Source organism: Fusarium oxysporum, chromosome 10 (assembly GCF_000149955.1).
Source record: "Fusarium oxysporum f. sp. lycopersici 4287 chromosome 10, whole genome shotgun sequence".
Classification (NCBI taxonomy): domain Eukaryota; kingdom Fungi; phylum Ascomycota; class Sordariomycetes; order Hypocreales; family Nectriaceae; genus Fusarium; species Fusarium oxysporum.
In genome coordinates, this window is record NC_030995.1 from 524,160 (window position 1) to 540,001 (window position 15,842).

Genomic DNA, 15,842 nt, shown 5'->3' on the forward strand with positions numbered 1-15,842 from the left:
GACTGGCGTTGGATCTTTTGTTTCAACTACCCTGCATCATCACATACAGATTCATAACCCGCGTATTGCGCGTACCTGATGCCAAAGCGTTGATACTAACCCAAAGTACTAGGCCAATGACATTATAACCAGGAGTTCCCATGCTTGAGACATTCATTCAACATCAAACCCGTCCCTAGGCGCATGAATAAGTCCGTCAACAAACACTAAACAAGCGTATACTAGGGCTGATGCATTGCGACGAACCGTTCTCCATACTACTACGCAAACTCCTGCCGGTAGTCGTCAGTTTGTGAGCCAACTCAACTCGGCACTCAAGCGAGACATAAAACTGGGATCTTCAACAGACCAAAGCTCAATATCATGCCATGATGAACATTTAGCGCTATCCCACAGTAAAAACCTACGTCAGAAGAGACTAAGTATGAGGAGCGGCAATTTCTCCTCGCTGGGTATTCGCTGTCAAAGCGGTGCTCTAGCGGTCCGACAACTCACAGATCGAGAGATGAATCTCGTGAATCTCGTGGAGAAGTAAGACCCTTGAGTAGATTCCCACCGTTTGAGCTAGCAGGCCATGGAGGAAAGAATTTCCACTCGACACGTGTTCAGGTCACGGGAGTTTCTCCTGAACGCCGGTTCTGCTCCGAAGCGAGGATGTTCCCAGGAGAGGCACGTGTTGACGAGTCTGTGGTGTTGATCATTGATGGCATTGCGATGCCATCCTTGAGAATTTGTAAGGCTCAAGATTGTATCTTGGATAAGGTTAGATTGTAATTCGAATTTCGAGGAATTGTTAGCCTGTAGCTAGACCAAACTCTGCTGCTTCGTCCATATCAACAGAGTCTGATGAAGACTCTATAGGATGGCGTTGATCATTGCTGTAACGTAACAATGAACCTCGATTTATGCTTATGCTTGTGCTTCTGCACAGATTGAAAATTGAACCTCATCATCTCACCGTCTCATTGACAGTAATTTTGTAATGTAATTCTCAGGAGACGAAGAGAAATGAGCTGTGATGTAATTGTCAGCCGCTGTCATCAACGGAGATATTATTAATAGTTCCAAAACACAAACAAGCACTGAGCTCATTCTCGCGGCGGCACCGATACGCGGCCCCTCTTCGTCTCCTGAGCTCCGGAGTTTTCAGACCGTGAAAATGTCCCTGCTTCACCGTATCCGGAAGAAAGTTGTCGGAGAACAACTGGATCCTCCCCGTTCGCGGTCTCTCACCTTTATCTGATACCGGTAAAATATCGGCTTAGTCATGACAGACTTGGGCTAAACTCCACAGCTCGGCTCATCATGACACCTCTCCCACTAACGCTTGGCAACCAGTAGAGCGGCATTGCTGTTACTGCTTTGACGCTTCATTTCTGCGCTGGCACCTTTTGAGCTCTATGTGAGCTGTCGCCGACTTATCACGGCATAATGCGCCGCTTCAATTTATTCTTGCTGGCGACTGTCCAGCTTGCTGGAGCTCGTTCACCGGGTTTCAGCATCCACGAGGACTTGTTGACGTACCCTCAGGTAAGCTACCTACCCCTCGTCGACTACCTTGTATTGAAGCTCAACGTTTTGCAGTTTGAAGTAGTTTTTGACAGTCAATACATTTCCGAAAAGGACGCACATTCTCTGCTCGACAGCCAACATCCTACATACTCTGCCGACTTTGCGCAATCAACACTTGATCAAGCTCGGGAAGCTGACGAGCGCGACAATGAAGGCGACAACCAGGGCCAAAATGGTCCGTCGCATACATACGAACTTATGAAACTACCTCCCCACGAATACCTCTGCTCTATCCCTATTATACAACCCCCCGAACCCGAGAACAAGACCGCAAATGAGCTGGCCAAGGCCGAAGAAGCGCGCGAGCTTACTCGCGCGACAGCAAGCGGATGGGAACTTCTCTCACAACTTGAAGATTCTTGCCTATACTTTATGTCAGGATGGTGGAGCTACAGTTTCTGCAACAACCGCGAGATCGTCCAGTTCCACGCCCTCCCATCTATACCAAATGGCCAGCCTCCCAAGCGCGACCCCAACACCATGGACTTTACGCTTGGCAAAGTCCCCGCGATTCCCGCCAACGCTGCGCATCAGGCAAAGTTGAACGGTATCGAAAACCCACCACCGGCGGAGCTGCAGGTCAAGGGAGATCAACGATATCTGGTACAGAGGCTAGAAGGCGGAACGATCTGCGATTTGACCGGTAGGGAACGGACAATCGAAGTTCAGTATCATTGTGTGCCTGGCATGAAGACTGACAGGATCGGATGGATCAAGGAGGTCACCATCTGTGCATATCTCATGGTGGTCAACACACCACGTCTCTGCAATGACGTTGCTTTCTTGCCTCCTGAGGAGACTAGAGCGAACCCCATTTCGTGCAAGCTCATCGTCGGTGAGAATGACCAGACTCCTTTACTGGACCAGACGATACCTGTGAAGGAAGCTGAGGCGCAGGAGCCCCTGAAGCAAGAGGGCGAAGAGGCCAAACCCGAAGAGGCCAAGCCGCAAGATGCAGCAAAGGAGCCTGTCAATATCGGTGGTGTTATCGTAGGCGCCCGTAATGTCCTCTCTGGTGCCGACGAAGCAGGCAAACCACCCGCCAAGCTCTCTCCTCCACGAAGCTACTTCTCCAACACCGACACCGACGGCGAGCGCTTTATCGAAGTCGTCGCCTCTGGTAAGAGCAAAGAAGACGGCGCCGAAGTAAAGCTCCTCAGCACCGAAGAACTAGAACGCCTCGATCTCAAGCCCTCCACAGTGAAGGACATGACAGAGCGCATGAAGAAACTCGCAGGGAAGTACGGATGGAAACTCGAGCTCGTGGAGCTTCCTGGTGGTGAGAAGGAGTTGAGGGGGTATATCGATGCAGATGAGGATGAGCTTGCGAAGAACAAGGCCAAGTTGAAGAAGGAGAAAGAAGCGCTGGATAAGGCCAAGGCGGAGAAGAAGAAGGCTGGAAAGGAGGGTGAGGAGGAGACGGAGGGGAGTCAGGAGGAGTTCTTTAAGAAGAAAGATGAACTGTAAGATGATGATTAGAAAGATACACGGCGTTTTGGGAGATGATTTGCTGTCTCGAGAATCTATAAGCGTTACAAGCTTTGCTTTATCTATTTCTGACTGGAGTTTGATGTGATGTTCTTGCTGGACTTAGAGATGTCTGGCCAACCCTTTGAATGCTACCTGTCATGTGAACGTGGCAGTTATGTGATAAAGGTGCCTGACTTGCCTGATATCTATTGGGACAACATTCATGATTATGCTGAATATGGACATTGCTATTTCGGGGTAGTTGCTGAGAAGATTGTGATTCGAATAAAGAAGAATGCATCTCCTCCAAGAGATGAGATAAAGACTACCCTAAATCGTGTCTAGTAAATCTGACCAAGACAGCGTTGATCTGGTCTTGGGATTTTGCTGCATCGAATGGCACCTGCAGTCACCTAACGTCTAAAGCTGGTTGAGTGATCGATCTTGGATTCGCTGTGGTGACTCTATTAACCCTATATCTTCTCTTGGGATTCACTACCGTTTTCTACCTTGATGGAGGAGTTGAGAGCTACTCTCAAGACAAAAACGGATATTTGAAGGTAGTTGATCACCATCTATTGCCTTTATGGCATGTTCCATGCCAGAGACGGATCATTAATCATCTGCAACTTTACGCACTCCCTTGACGTCCATGTCAACTTCATTCAGCCAGTACCAAGAACCGAATACTCGAATCAGTATCATTTTGGCTCACGGTTATAAATAAGGGAAGTGAAAGACAAGAGTGAGGAAAGAAATTCCCCTCGTTGCCGTATGCTACGCGAAAATAACCTCTTCTCTTCATGAAAAAATACTTTGCTTTGGCATGCTCCTCAATTACAAATACTGCTTCAAGACGACTCTTGGAAGAGAGACTCTTAAATCTTGAAGGTCGCTATGCTCTCCTCGCTTGCATCCGTTGAGATACCCGGGAAAGCATACTTGGTAAGTGATGGTGTGCCAGGATGATCTGAGAGCTATATCTACATCGAGGCATACCGTCATGAACTACGACCTTCGGCAAGCGCATTCGCGCCCATTGATTTTGAGTACCTGGACTGCTATGCTGTGATTGAGAATCTATCACATTCGATTGTCTTCACACCCTCAATTTCCTATGCGCCCTCTGTGGCAAAGTAAAGACCCAAATGTCTGCGTCAAGTCCTTTGAGTGAATGTGATAAGTGTGATGATCCCCCGCTCAGCCCCCAAGAGTGAACTACCGTGTTTGAGATAAACGAGAAGCGTGGGACAATGTCTCGGTAGTCCTAGACAAAGTAATCAGAGGCCTCTCTGTCCCCTCATTCTTTATTGCGATGGAGGTTGGGTACGATACGATCACGTCCCAAGGTGAAAAGTACATGATCACTTGCAATTCGTTCTACCCACAAGACACGGCAAGTTGCCGAAGTCAAAAGAATTGTCATGGTGACGACGATGCTTGCGGCCGGGTATTTGCAGTAAGCTGGACACACAATTGCGTGGCAAGGGATGTGGAATGCCAAAGTAGTCATATAAGTCTGGCGCCATGCCGTTGAACAAAGAGCAGTGCGTAGATGGTCAGTTATTTAGTTCATGGCTGAACACCTTGGGCGTAGTTTGCGGTCTAGATCTGATGTAAGGTACAGGGCGAGACACGATCGGCCAGACCAGGAATATCTTAGCCGCGATTGACCGCTTGAAAATGTTTGCTCTTAATTGCACCACTCGTCGTTCGAGATTGTACGATTGAGTTGCGGCCAGCCAACAGGCGGTATGCAGACCTCAGCCGGTAAGCTAGGGTTCCACTTGGCGCAGATATAAACGAGAAGACACGGTGTAGAAGAACTCTCTTGAGATCCAAGAGTTTCCGTCTGTTGAATGCGGTTGATACTCTAAAGTCTGAGCGTCTTAAGTCTCACGTCAATGGACGGCAACAGCGGGAATGGCTTGAGTGAGACGGCCTGCGGCAATCGGAGCAAGAAAACTTGTCTAGATCCTGAACTAATTCCGTCCAAGGTTTAAATCCAGTCCACAACTTTGAGTTTGGAAGGGCTTGGGTCGCGACGGGACGGATTTTTTCCCTTTATAGCCTGAAGCTAGCAAACATTCTAAGCGGACCGATGCATACGGATCCAAGACGGCTTCAAGACGGCTTGTTTCATGGTGCAAGAGTCTCGCAAGAGTCAATACGAGATGGACCTTAACAATTGGGTGATATAGTTCTTGTGAGTGATAATCGATGCGGGTAAGACTAATAACCCTTGAGGGGGGTTCAGTTGATGCTGGTTCAATGGCTGATGTCTAGGACAACTTGAAACAAACACATTGGAGGGATTAATGAGTGAACCGTTTGCTCCCTGCTGCATGTTTGTTCTCTCTTATCAAGCCACATCCGATAACCTTGATCATTTAAGGAAAAACGTCCTCCCACAAAAGCAAAGCAATTGGTCACATGAGTTTCTCAATCACAATCACAGTAGACGAAGGAAGCGCCTGAAGAGAAAAGAAGAAAAGTGACGACATGGGTGAGTTTCTCCCCTGCTCGGAGCACGGCCCGCCCGCCGGGACCCGGGGGTCCATGCTCCCCAGGCCGGTGGAACTGTTTATGATTGGTGACAGAGGAAGTGAGGGAGGTGACGGGCGGGGATGGAGAGGTTGTTAGTGGTGTGAGAGTTCTGAAGTGGTTGGTTCTGAATAAGATTGAGAGAGAATCTGACACTGAAGGTTAACAAAGACGATTGATTCAATGGCATGAGAGAGAGATGAAAGTCGAGATTAGATGACATGTTTGCTCTGGTAACCATATTGTAAATAAACAGCACAGGCCAGAATCGGGCTTTAGATTGGTTCACGCTGTGAAGAATGCAATGTCGATTAAAAACAAGGCTCGTAAGCATTTCAGTCCCCCACTCTTCAGCCGGTAATACCGTAAACGATCCCTGACCATCGCGTTATGTCTCTTGCAACACACGTCGACACGTTAAAGACACGTCCAAGGATCTGTAATTAAGACGCGCCCTTTCACTGCCACTGTAACTCAACTCGGCAGAAGTGAATCTAGCGTTTTATGTCAAGGGCTAGCTCGCAATACCACCCAAGACTTCCCGGCACTAACACGCTAATTCTGGTGCCTGACTTTTTGCTATGGCGCTAATGCGGGGGGTACCCTTAGACCCAACTCTCTCAGCGGGTGGTGTCCACTGTGGCATTGCCTGGAATGAATGAATCGATTTGGCTGAGCAGAAGCAAAAAGTTGAGGGTGCCAAATAAGACCATTCTCAGACATACCCTTATACAAACCAATTTCTCTCCTGTTTGTTCCTCTTCGTGATCTTCACACATCCGCGTCTTGTCTTTTTTCGCCCTTGCTTGTAAACCTAGAAATCGCGAGATTGGATCGACATATACTCCGTGCGTTATCTTTGACCCTTACGCATTACGTACCCGACGTGCCTTTCTCCCTTGCATCAACAACCTCCTGTCCCTTACTCCCCACCAAGAGCACGGGAAATCCGAATCAACACGATCCCGACGATTGCCATTTTCCCCCTCTTTACATCTTTACTCTCTGATCATCGACCTTGAATCTGTTTGTCCAACATCACGTCACCTAAGACGCTCTCTATCGTCTTCGGTTGTCATACCTCCTAACGTAAACGAACCGATATTGTACATACTCCTTTGCGACAATTGTCTTTGTTGGAAAGGCATTGAAAGCAGAGCCTGAACGTACTCTATAGGTCATCTGCAACCGACCGACCACAAACTCGAGACAAACTACGCCAATCATCGTTAAACCAGCATCTTACGTATCTAATTCGCTTCCTGCGACAATACCCGAAAGCTGTTGGGCACAATCCGCGATGAAGTGAATCAAGCTTGCTCATCGTGATCTAAACCCAAGACACGCGATCAATTCGATATGCCATAGACGTCTCGAACTGTGTCCGATCACCCTTTGTATATCTAATATCTGTTTGCGAAACTGAGCTTGCCCTTTGAGGTTCAAGCTGGAGTGTTCCTCAGCGTTTGGCTACGCTCCCTACGACTTCGATACCCAATCCCTTCTGATTAGTACCTAATACCCTCACATCGTCCCGCGATGGAACGACCTCCTTCGCGGTCTTCTTATGGGAGAACCGCTTCTCGATCCTCAACAAGCACTACCAATACCAGAGCTACAATGCATACCGCCCATAGCGCTTTGTCTTCGTCTCAAGCTCCTGGGTCCCCCAATCTATCTCAATCACAACACTCACATCGACTGTACCATGCGACTTGTCAAAGACCAACCAGTACCATTCCCCGAACAACAACACGGACGCCGCGCTTGACTCGAGAAGCTAGCAGCGAGTCAACACGACAAACCGTCATATCATCATTCCTTCAAGAGAAGCTTCAGCAGTCGCGCATGGCCGAGAGCGACCGATCGACGACATGGTCGCGCAGCACTGATGTGAACTCTTCAGGCGAATTTAGTCGTAGTCTCGGCTCTCCCATTAAGAATTTGGAGGCTGATGGACATCGACCAAATTCTGCCGCTGGTAGTGAATCCAATAAAAAGAAGGGACTGGGGGTAAAGGATATGGAACAGGTAGGATAATCAATATGGCATACTGTTGGAGCTGGCTAACATGAAGCAGGTCATATCATCACTTCACAAGAAGAACTTTGACCTCAAACTAGAACTGTACCACCGCCGGGAACGACAGACGGCATTAGAAGACAAGGTCGAAGCCCTTGAAGTGGAAAAGTCACGAGCTGAAGAGATGAACGACCACCTTTCGCAAGAGTTAGAGAAGCGCGATAAGGCAATTGAGGAGGCGGTCGCTATGATTGTGACTCTTGAAGCCAGACTTGAGCAATACGCCAAAGAACGTTCCATCATCGAGCAGATCGAAGCCGAAGGCCAATACGCCGCACCCACTTTCGACCCATGCTACGAAGATCCCAGACCCGCTACTCAATCGCCGGATATGATGAAGCAAATGGGAAGTGGCAAGGCCATTAATCGCATGCCGAGTTTCCTCTCCGACCACAGTGAGACAACCGAGAACCTGCGAAATGTCTATCTTGGCACCAGGGGTAGTATTCTCAGTCTTGCGCAAGTCCCTGAAGGCTCCAATGAAGCTGATAACGACCGGAACACAGCCCTGGGCAGTCCAAGCCTGAGCGTTTTGAGCGAGAGCTCTTTTGTCAGCGTGTATGGATCCAAAGAACACGATAGCAGCGGCATGCAAGATGTGGACGAGCCTCTTGCTCTTGATGGTGCTGATAGTCTTCCAGCTAAAGCTAGTACTATCAATAGGCCAAAGACGGCCTTTGTCAAGTCGCATGCCTCACCTAACAGATCAACTCGATCGAACTCTCTCTCGACTCGTCAAGCGCAGTTTGATTCGATCAATAACGTAATCGAGTACAACTCTCCTGCGCGAAAGAGTGACCGAAGCTACGCTTCGAAGAAGGTGGAAGAACGACCTCAAGGTCGGGATAAGGATGGAGCCGATGTGTTCACTGGCCGTTCTGCCATGTCTGTTAACCATCGACGCACGAAGGAGGAGAAGCGTGAATCGCTTCGAAGAGTCATCACGGATGCTCCTGGTGGTGTCAGGCTACATGATCAAAATCTGCCACCAACGCCAGACACCATTTCTACGTCTACCTTGCGACGGTTCCAGAATTCCAGCGACACGTTGTCCAAGCATCCCACAATGCAACGGAGCCACGGTGCTCTTTCGGAGACATCTGAAAATGAAGGAAGTATGGGAATGCACTCGGGTGTTCAACTACAGGAACCCATGCGTGCAGTCAAGGCTTCGGCTCATATCATCGATCTGAACAACAGAGCTTACGCCGAGAACCGGGGAAGGTCTATCCAGCGTCCCCGGTCCGCTGACGAAACTACCATATCGAACCGACGAGGAAATGATTGGGATACCGACACCGACGATTCAGACGTGGATTCCCTAGATTCGAGCCTCGATATCTGGATGCGCGAAAGCGCCAAGCCTAACAAGAACGGTGGACGAACCTCGCCTGATCTGTTCAGCTTTCCTTCAAGCGCGACTAAGGGCGGCTGGTCGATGGAAGCCATGTACGGCGCTGGAGGTGCAAGCATAGGCACCGATTCTGAAATGATTAGAAACCTGTTCCCTGTCCAGCAGGAACTCTTCTCGGCCTCACTACCTCCACCACCTCCCAATAGGCGATCGAGTCTGAATGCTCAGACAGTAGCACAGCTTAAGATCTCGAACCCGAGTCGTCCACCTGCCAATCCGAAAGCCTCTAAACCAGGCCGTAAGAAGGGACATCAGAGGAGGAACAGCGACGACATCCAGATGAGAGCAGAAATGCAGGCTCAAGCACCGCCTGCCGGGGAACAGAAAAAGAACCATTATCCACCCATTTCAGGCCAGCCAGCTCAGAACAAGTTCGCAAAGTTCTTCCGCCGATCGTCAACTACTGCCCCATCCCCCACTCCAACGTCGGAGACTGGACCTACTGAACCACCAAGCAATGGACTCTCAAGCGTTAATGGCGCATCAGGACTTCCACCATGGATCAGCCGAACAGGCGTGGCAGACGAGGATCGCGACAGTGCGACACCACCACCAATCATGCGAAGCTCTCGCCATGGTCGACATGCATCGGTCGACGTGGGTGACGACTCGATCATGAGCCAGGAGCCAGGTACCCCAGGTACACCAAGGATGGACAGGGATACTTCAGAGCAAGTAGATAGCCCAAGAGCGGGAGGCAAGAGAAGGTGGTTCGGTCTTAAAAATAAACAAGGCTAGGAGATTTGGATTTATCATGGCATTCAATTTGCATACACTGGATTTCTTAGCGGGGCGTCAGAATGCTCACACGCACCACAGCCGAGTGTTGGTATGGAGTATCACAGGCACAACACAACCAGGCGTTGGATTTTCTTTCTCGTAACATGGGCACTGCGGTTTGTTTTCTTTGGCGGATGGATTGGGTGGCTCAGGCAATGGATAAGGGGCGTATCTCGGCATTAGCTAAATCATGATAGCTTGGGAGCATCAAAGCGAGTTTAGCATAGATTGACAGAATCAATTCACACATTCAATGAAGGCGGCGCATGTCACATGTTATGAGGAGCAAAGATTGAGTTAACCGAACAGTATTGAGTTCGTTCCGTTTCGCCTTGCTAATGCTAGCAGTTCATCATTCGTGTCTCCGTCAGAATGCCTCCCTTATGTTCGGCCGTGGTAAAACTTGTGTACGAGAAGAGAAAGTCGTTGAGTCGTCCCAAAAGTCGTGATCTCATGAAAAGAGTGTTGGTATTTAAGCGAAAACCCAAGTTCCCTTGCCGCGTCCAATGTCCTTGGGTCCGATAGCCTGCTCAAAGGCAGCAGGTGAGACGTCGAGGTCGGTGTCCTTGCAGGCCTCGCAGCGGCTGTACCACACATGTCAGTAGAGTTCTTGAAGAGGGAATTGGGGGGAGAAACTTACTCGACGACAGTGAGGGTCACGGTACCAGCATCGCCCTGGAGGGTGATGGTCTTGCCGCAGACATCCTGAGTGTCGTAGAGGTTGGCACCAACGGCAGCGACCATGTCGTCGACGCCGTGGGTTCCAGCGCAGGCGCCCTTGCCGGGGGTGTAGAAGGTGATGTCGCCCTCGGTGCGCTTGACAGCTGGAGCTGCGAAGACGAGGGGAAGAGCGAAGAGGAAGAGCTTGGAGAACATCTTGAAAAGAGTGTTGAGCTTGTGGTTTGTTGTAGTGTAGAGAGTGTGATGTGTGCTAAGGGAATGTAATGTGCTTGAAGGAGTGGAAGTTGTTGATGATGAGGGAGAAGGGAAAGTCAGCAGAGGAACGAGAGAGGTCTTATATAGTTGGAGATTTGGTGGAGAGACAGTGATTCACTGCCCTCCCCTCTCTATTGTGTTGGTAGAGGAACAATAGCAATTTCTTCACATACCGCAGCGCGCGGTGGTTCATTCGAACAACTGGCAGTGATTCACTGCAGCAGATTTAGTCTACGGAGGGAGTTATGCGTGCAATTGGATTGTGAGTTTCTGGGGAAGTGTTTCACATTGTGGTTGTGGGGATGCGTCAATGTGATGCTGTGTTACGGTGTTGACGTTGACGTGTGGGGAGGTTTGTGATGAAGAGGGGATGGAGAGGAAAGAAGATGATCGGGGTTTGTGATTTGTGAATGGGGATAAGAGTGCTGTAATGTGAGTTGGCTTTGGAGTGGCGATGTTGTGATGCTGATGTTTGTGAGAGTGATGCTACTCTAGCTGTGTTTCTCAGACTGGAGGCTGAACCACTTCGTATTATGGACGGAGAAATTGCAGTGCTACATTGAATAGAGCTTTGGATTCATGAAGCAGAGTACATACAAACTTCTCAATGCTCCAAAAGCTATCTTTCGCCATCAGACGATTGGTCCAATCCCTCTTCTGCCACCAAGTCCCGATCCGAGTTCCTAGCTACACTGCTATACATCAAAAGGCCACTTGGACGTAGTGGTGGTAGGTAAGACTCCCTTATTCAACTTCACCGTGAAGAATACGACACGATTGACGCGCGGACAGGTGACAGCAACACTCATCGACGAAGTCATTATACGAAGCGAGCAGTAGCTCCAGGTGATGACCACAATGCCTCCGACTTCTGGGGCGACTTCCACAGCATATACTCTGCCAGAGACAGCAGAGCTTACTGTTGGTGATTGCAGTCGCGGTGCTGCGTTGAACAAAGGGACTTGGAAAGCTGTTCGAGCCTTATTTGCGGATTGAAATGTGGTGCGAGAAAGGACTTGATATTGTCTGACAGAGGGAGAAAAGGGTCACTCGAAAAGACCTGAGGGAACGTGGGAACGATCGAAGGCTTGTTCGGGGTAGTGTGTGTGTTGAGATGTTCCAGATCCTTGTAAAAGCACACTCCTTGACTTCTCATTTTGAGATACTGGGGAAACTGATATAACAATAGCTCATGGCTTGCCACGCTTTCTACTATTGCATTCACACATCTCGAAGAGCTTCCCCTTCGTGTTGGCTGGATACTCTAAATTGGGCCTCGGTCCCTGGCATTAGATCCTCGCACAAGAAAGCTGTGTAACACTACTGCTTGCTCGCTCAGCTAATCAGATCAGAGAAACAAGGAAGTTATTTTAACCACGAAAACGGGATGCAGATGGACTCGAGCTGAGTATACATGCGTGAAACGAGAATAGACAACCCAGTGACACAACTGTGAATGCTTGGAAGTGCCAGAAGGCTCTACATCTCTACGTTGAGGGTGAGAATGCACTCATAAACGAGCCTGCAATGTTCAAACAAATATTCCTTCTAATGAGTCCTGGAATTTTGAGTTCTCTATTGTCTTCTAAATGCCATAAAGTGAGAAGTAGGGAGAGAACGTGGTCTGAGTTGTCTCAGGAGAGAAGACGGGAAGTGTTGGTGGTACAATTGCTGACACGCGTGGTTGTGCTACACGAAACTGGGGTTGGTGTCGCTGTATTGGAGGGCCTCAGGGGGCAATCGGAGCATCGCGGTACGCGTTGTTTGTTTCTTTTTACGGAAACAGAGAGCTCGAGATATGCTAGCACAGTGTGATTCACGCAATTTAAGTCTTGAGTTGACAGAGTATGTTGTCGACGGTGAGGTTTGTTTGTATGCTTTTGAGGGGTGATTGCCATCAATGTCAATGGTGATATTGGATCCCAATCTGAATACTGCAGTGGTGAGGTCCTGAAGACCCTTTCGAGCCGTTTGGGGAAAACCGTGTACTTGAAACATACTTAACCCCGGCGCAGAGCTCTTGAACTCCTTGCAATCGCATCCCGTTATGCATGGATCATTTCCGTTTCCACCTCGTAAAGAAGCAGCCTCAACATGCTCAGACCATGCGAAACGGCCGAGAATGAGACATCTCGGGTTCTCAACAACGGTCAACAGCTAAACCTCCGAGCTTATAAGGCCCTCGACCTCCCTATGGAAGATGTCTCAATGGCAGAGCTCATCAGCTTCATCTTCTCGCCATGATGGTGTCCTTCCTCCTCATCTGCCTCCAGGCAGCTCTTGCTCTTGCAGCCTCCACTTCACCGGCCAACACATCAACTGCTCTGAACAACTGTCTCGCCTCCAAGAAAGTTCCTTACATCCGCCCTAACTCACCCCAATGGACCCAAGAAGTCAGACCTTACAACCTTCGTCTGGCCTACACTCCTGCTGCAATTGCCCTCCCTACTACTGTTGATCATGTCCAAGATGCCGTCAAGTGCGGTAATCAGTACCAGGTGCGAGTCAGCGCCAAGAGTGGCGGCCATAGCTATGGCTCTTTCGGCTACGGAGGCGAGAATGGCCACCTAGTTATCGTGCTGGATTCTATGGACCAGGTTACGTTGAACAAGTACATGAGTTGTAACATCCAGGCTGGTGCTCGGCTTGGACATGTTGCTTCGGAGTTGTATAAGCTTGGTCAGAGAGCTATACCCCATGGAAGCTGCCCAGGGTACGAAACGCACCTTCATCAAGCACGCCCACAGACTAACAGAGATAGTGTTGGTATTGCAGGTCATGCCCTTCACGGAGGCTATGGATTCGCCTCACGAACCTACGGTCTCACACTCGACACTTTTATCGGCGCAACCGTGATTCTTGCCAACGAACACGAACATACGCTGCAGATGGTGAAGGGGGAGATAACCAACTCATGTGGGCTCTTCGCGGCGCGGGATCTTCTTACGGGATCGTGGTTGAACTCGATTTCCAAACGATCAAAGCACCTGACACAGTTACGCCGTTCAGCATCGAACTGGACTGGAATGAGAATCAAGCTGTCGAGGGACTGATTGCGTTCCAGAAGTTTGCTGTGACCGCACCAAAGCAGCTGAATATGCAGATCTACATTGGACCATCAGGGCTCACTATTCAGGGTGTTTACTATGGAACTAGGGCGGCTTTGAATACTGCGCTTAAGCCTTTTCTTGGAGATATAAAAGCACAGATTTCTGCCTCGAGCACTGGGGGCTGGATTGAGGGATTGAAGGCCTATGCTAACGGCCAGAACCTCGATCAGAGACGTCCATACAGCCAGGTCAGTATTTGCACTTATACTCACCAGGTTCAGCACTAACAGTCTCATAGCACAGTACATTCTACAGCACAAGTCTCATGACTAAAGCCCTCACCCGATCTCAAGTCAAGTCCTTCGTCAGAGCGCTCCTCGACAACATCAAGGACTCCGACGCCCGGCACTCATGGTACATCCTCATCGATCTCTTCGGCGGTCCCAAATCCGCCATAACAACAGCCGGCTCCACCAACAGCGCATTCCCCCATCGCGACAAACTTCTCCTCTTCCAGTTCTCCGACCACGGAAACTACGCTTCTCATGCAAACAACGGCTTCACGTTGCTGAAGAGATTCAGAGAGAGTATCACCAAGACCATGGATGATTCAGATTGGGGAATGTATGCGAATTACTTGGATACTCAGTTGGAGAATCAGGAGGCGGTTGAGCAGTACTATGAGTTGAGCTTGGGAAGATTGAGGGAGCTTAAGAGAGCGTATGACCGGAATGATATGTTCTGGAACCCGCAGGGTATTCGACCTGCAACGAGAGGCTGAGAAGATCACGGGCGTAGTGTAGTGTAGTGTCGTGGAGGAGACCGGCATTACCATTCTTTTGTATATAGCTTCATCTCTACTTAGTCAAATAGCCAGAAAAGTACCGCATTGGACCCAGTATCAGATGTGGATGGATGTTCTTGCTGCAGCAGTACTTCTTGAGATGAGCACCGCATTGGCGATTGGTGGCACTGAATTCGATGCAGTAAGGTAGACGCTCTTCTAGACGCATGTCGCTCGTAACTGAGCTTCGGCCCTGATACAGACTTTCAGGGGTAGTATAGGGGAAGTTTGCATGGTCTCTCACCAATGCCTTCTCATTCGAGGCACTCGAGACAACTTCCCCCACATCCATGGTCTAACGAGAATTAGGAGTCCAATCCTAGGTATCTCAGTCAAGACCTCAAGGCCTATTTGATCGAGAAGATACTCCAAAGTCAGAACTGCCGCCAACGTTCTGCGACCTTTGAAGCGCATCATGAACCTTCTTCAACGTTTGCCACATGGCGGCCCTACCCCTTCCGAAAAAGGTTCACAGGATATCTACTTTTCTTATAGAACTTGAAAAGAGCCATATTGTTCAATAGAGTTAAATTTTAGGTCCATTGTGTTGTAATCGACTGAGATGGAACTGCTTACAGGGAGTGAGACGAACTCCATGGCTTTCGCCTGGCGAATTCCCATTTCTGTCATGTGAGATCTCCAAGATCAACCCACAGGGACTCTACCTTGATGTCTTATATGTTGTTGTTGTTGTTGTTGTTGTTGTTGTTGTTGTTGTTGTTGGTGTTGTTGCACCTGAAGCAACAGAAGCAACAGAAGCAACAGAAGCAACAGAAGCTTTTGGCATGGCAGTAGTGTTGGTGCAGCAGCAGCAGTTATTGCTGTTGTTGCTTCTGCTGGTGTTGGTGTTGTTGTTGCTGCTTCCTTAGAGGCTATAGACACAGTTGCCGTAGGGTGCAAGAAGATCGCCAGAAAGGGCATCGGGAGGAACAACACATTTAGCAAACGGGCTCTTGCCCGCCTTGCTTTTCTCATAGGCCATGTCTTCAGCGCCTCGAATGATCGGGAGTCGACTGTCAACTTGCACGACATGCAACATGTTGGGTTGAGCATGCGAGGCATCTTTTTGGCTAGGACAGCGAGACCAAGCCCACGACGAAGAGACCGTGAAAGGCCAGAGGTTTACCTGTAGTTGCCCGACGGATAAATG

General features: G+C 49.3%; 6 protein-coding genes across 6 annotated transcripts; 3 read left to right on the top strand and 3 right to left on the bottom strand.

Annotated features, from left to right (window-relative positions):
• Nucleotides 1-605: 605 nt before the first annotated feature.
• FOXG_21250 (uncharacterized protein) lies at nt 606-701 on the bottom strand (the record flags this gene model as incomplete). The annotated part of the gene is made up of 1 exon (XM_018401558.1): nt 606-701. One exon carries the CDS (start codon nt 699-701, stop codon nt 606-608), a length of 96 nt encoding a protein of 31 aa, XP_018253093.1.
• Nucleotides 702-1,192: 491 nt separating this feature from the next.
• FOXG_13760 (protein OS-9) lies at nt 1,193-3,162 on the top strand. Its single transcript, XM_018393769.1, has 2 exons — nt 1,193-1,530; nt 1,585-3,162. The coding sequence occupies exons 1-2, from the start codon at nt 1,432-1,434 to the stop codon at nt 3,037-3,039; spliced, it is 1,554 nt and encodes a 517-aa protein (XP_018253094.1). The 5' UTR covers nt 1,193-1,431; the 3' UTR covers nt 3,040-3,162.
• A 3,106-nt stretch (nt 3,163-6,268) lies between these two features.
• On the top strand, nt 6,269-10,149 carry FOXG_13761 (uncharacterized protein). The gene is made up of 2 exons (XM_018393770.1): nt 6,269-7,617; nt 7,667-10,149. The coding sequence occupies exons 1-2, from the start codon at nt 7,126-7,128 to the stop codon at nt 9,818-9,820; spliced, it is 2,646 nt and encodes an 881-aa protein (XP_018253095.1). The 5' UTR covers nt 6,269-7,125; the 3' UTR covers nt 9,821-10,149.
• A 5-nt stretch (nt 10,150-10,154) lies between these two features.
• On the bottom strand, nt 10,155-10,902 carry FOXG_13762 (uncharacterized protein). Its single transcript, XM_018393771.1, has 2 exons — nt 10,503-10,902; nt 10,155-10,446 (listed from the first exon to the last, which is right to left on the bottom strand). Exons 1-2 carry the CDS (start codon nt 10,736-10,738, stop codon nt 10,335-10,337), a joined length of 348 nt encoding a protein of 115 aa, XP_018253096.1. The 5' UTR covers nt 10,739-10,902; the 3' UTR covers nt 10,155-10,334.
• A 2,136-nt stretch (nt 10,903-13,038) lies between these two features.
• Nucleotides 13,039-14,629, top strand: FOXG_13763 (uncharacterized protein; the record flags this gene model as incomplete). The annotated part of the gene is made up of 3 exons (XM_018393772.1): nt 13,039-13,511; nt 13,574-14,096; nt 14,147-14,629. The coding sequence occupies 3 exons, from the start codon at nt 13,039-13,041 to the stop codon at nt 14,627-14,629; spliced, it is 1,479 nt and encodes a 492-aa protein (XP_018253097.1).
• Nucleotides 14,630-15,337: 708 nt separating this feature from the next.
• Nucleotides 15,338-15,724, bottom strand: FOXG_13764 (uncharacterized protein; the record flags this gene model as incomplete). The annotated part of the gene is made up of 1 exon (XM_018393773.1): nt 15,338-15,724. One exon carries the CDS (start codon nt 15,722-15,724, stop codon nt 15,338-15,340), a length of 387 nt encoding a protein of 128 aa, XP_018253098.1.
• Between the last annotated feature and the right edge of the window lie 118 nt (nt 15,725-15,842).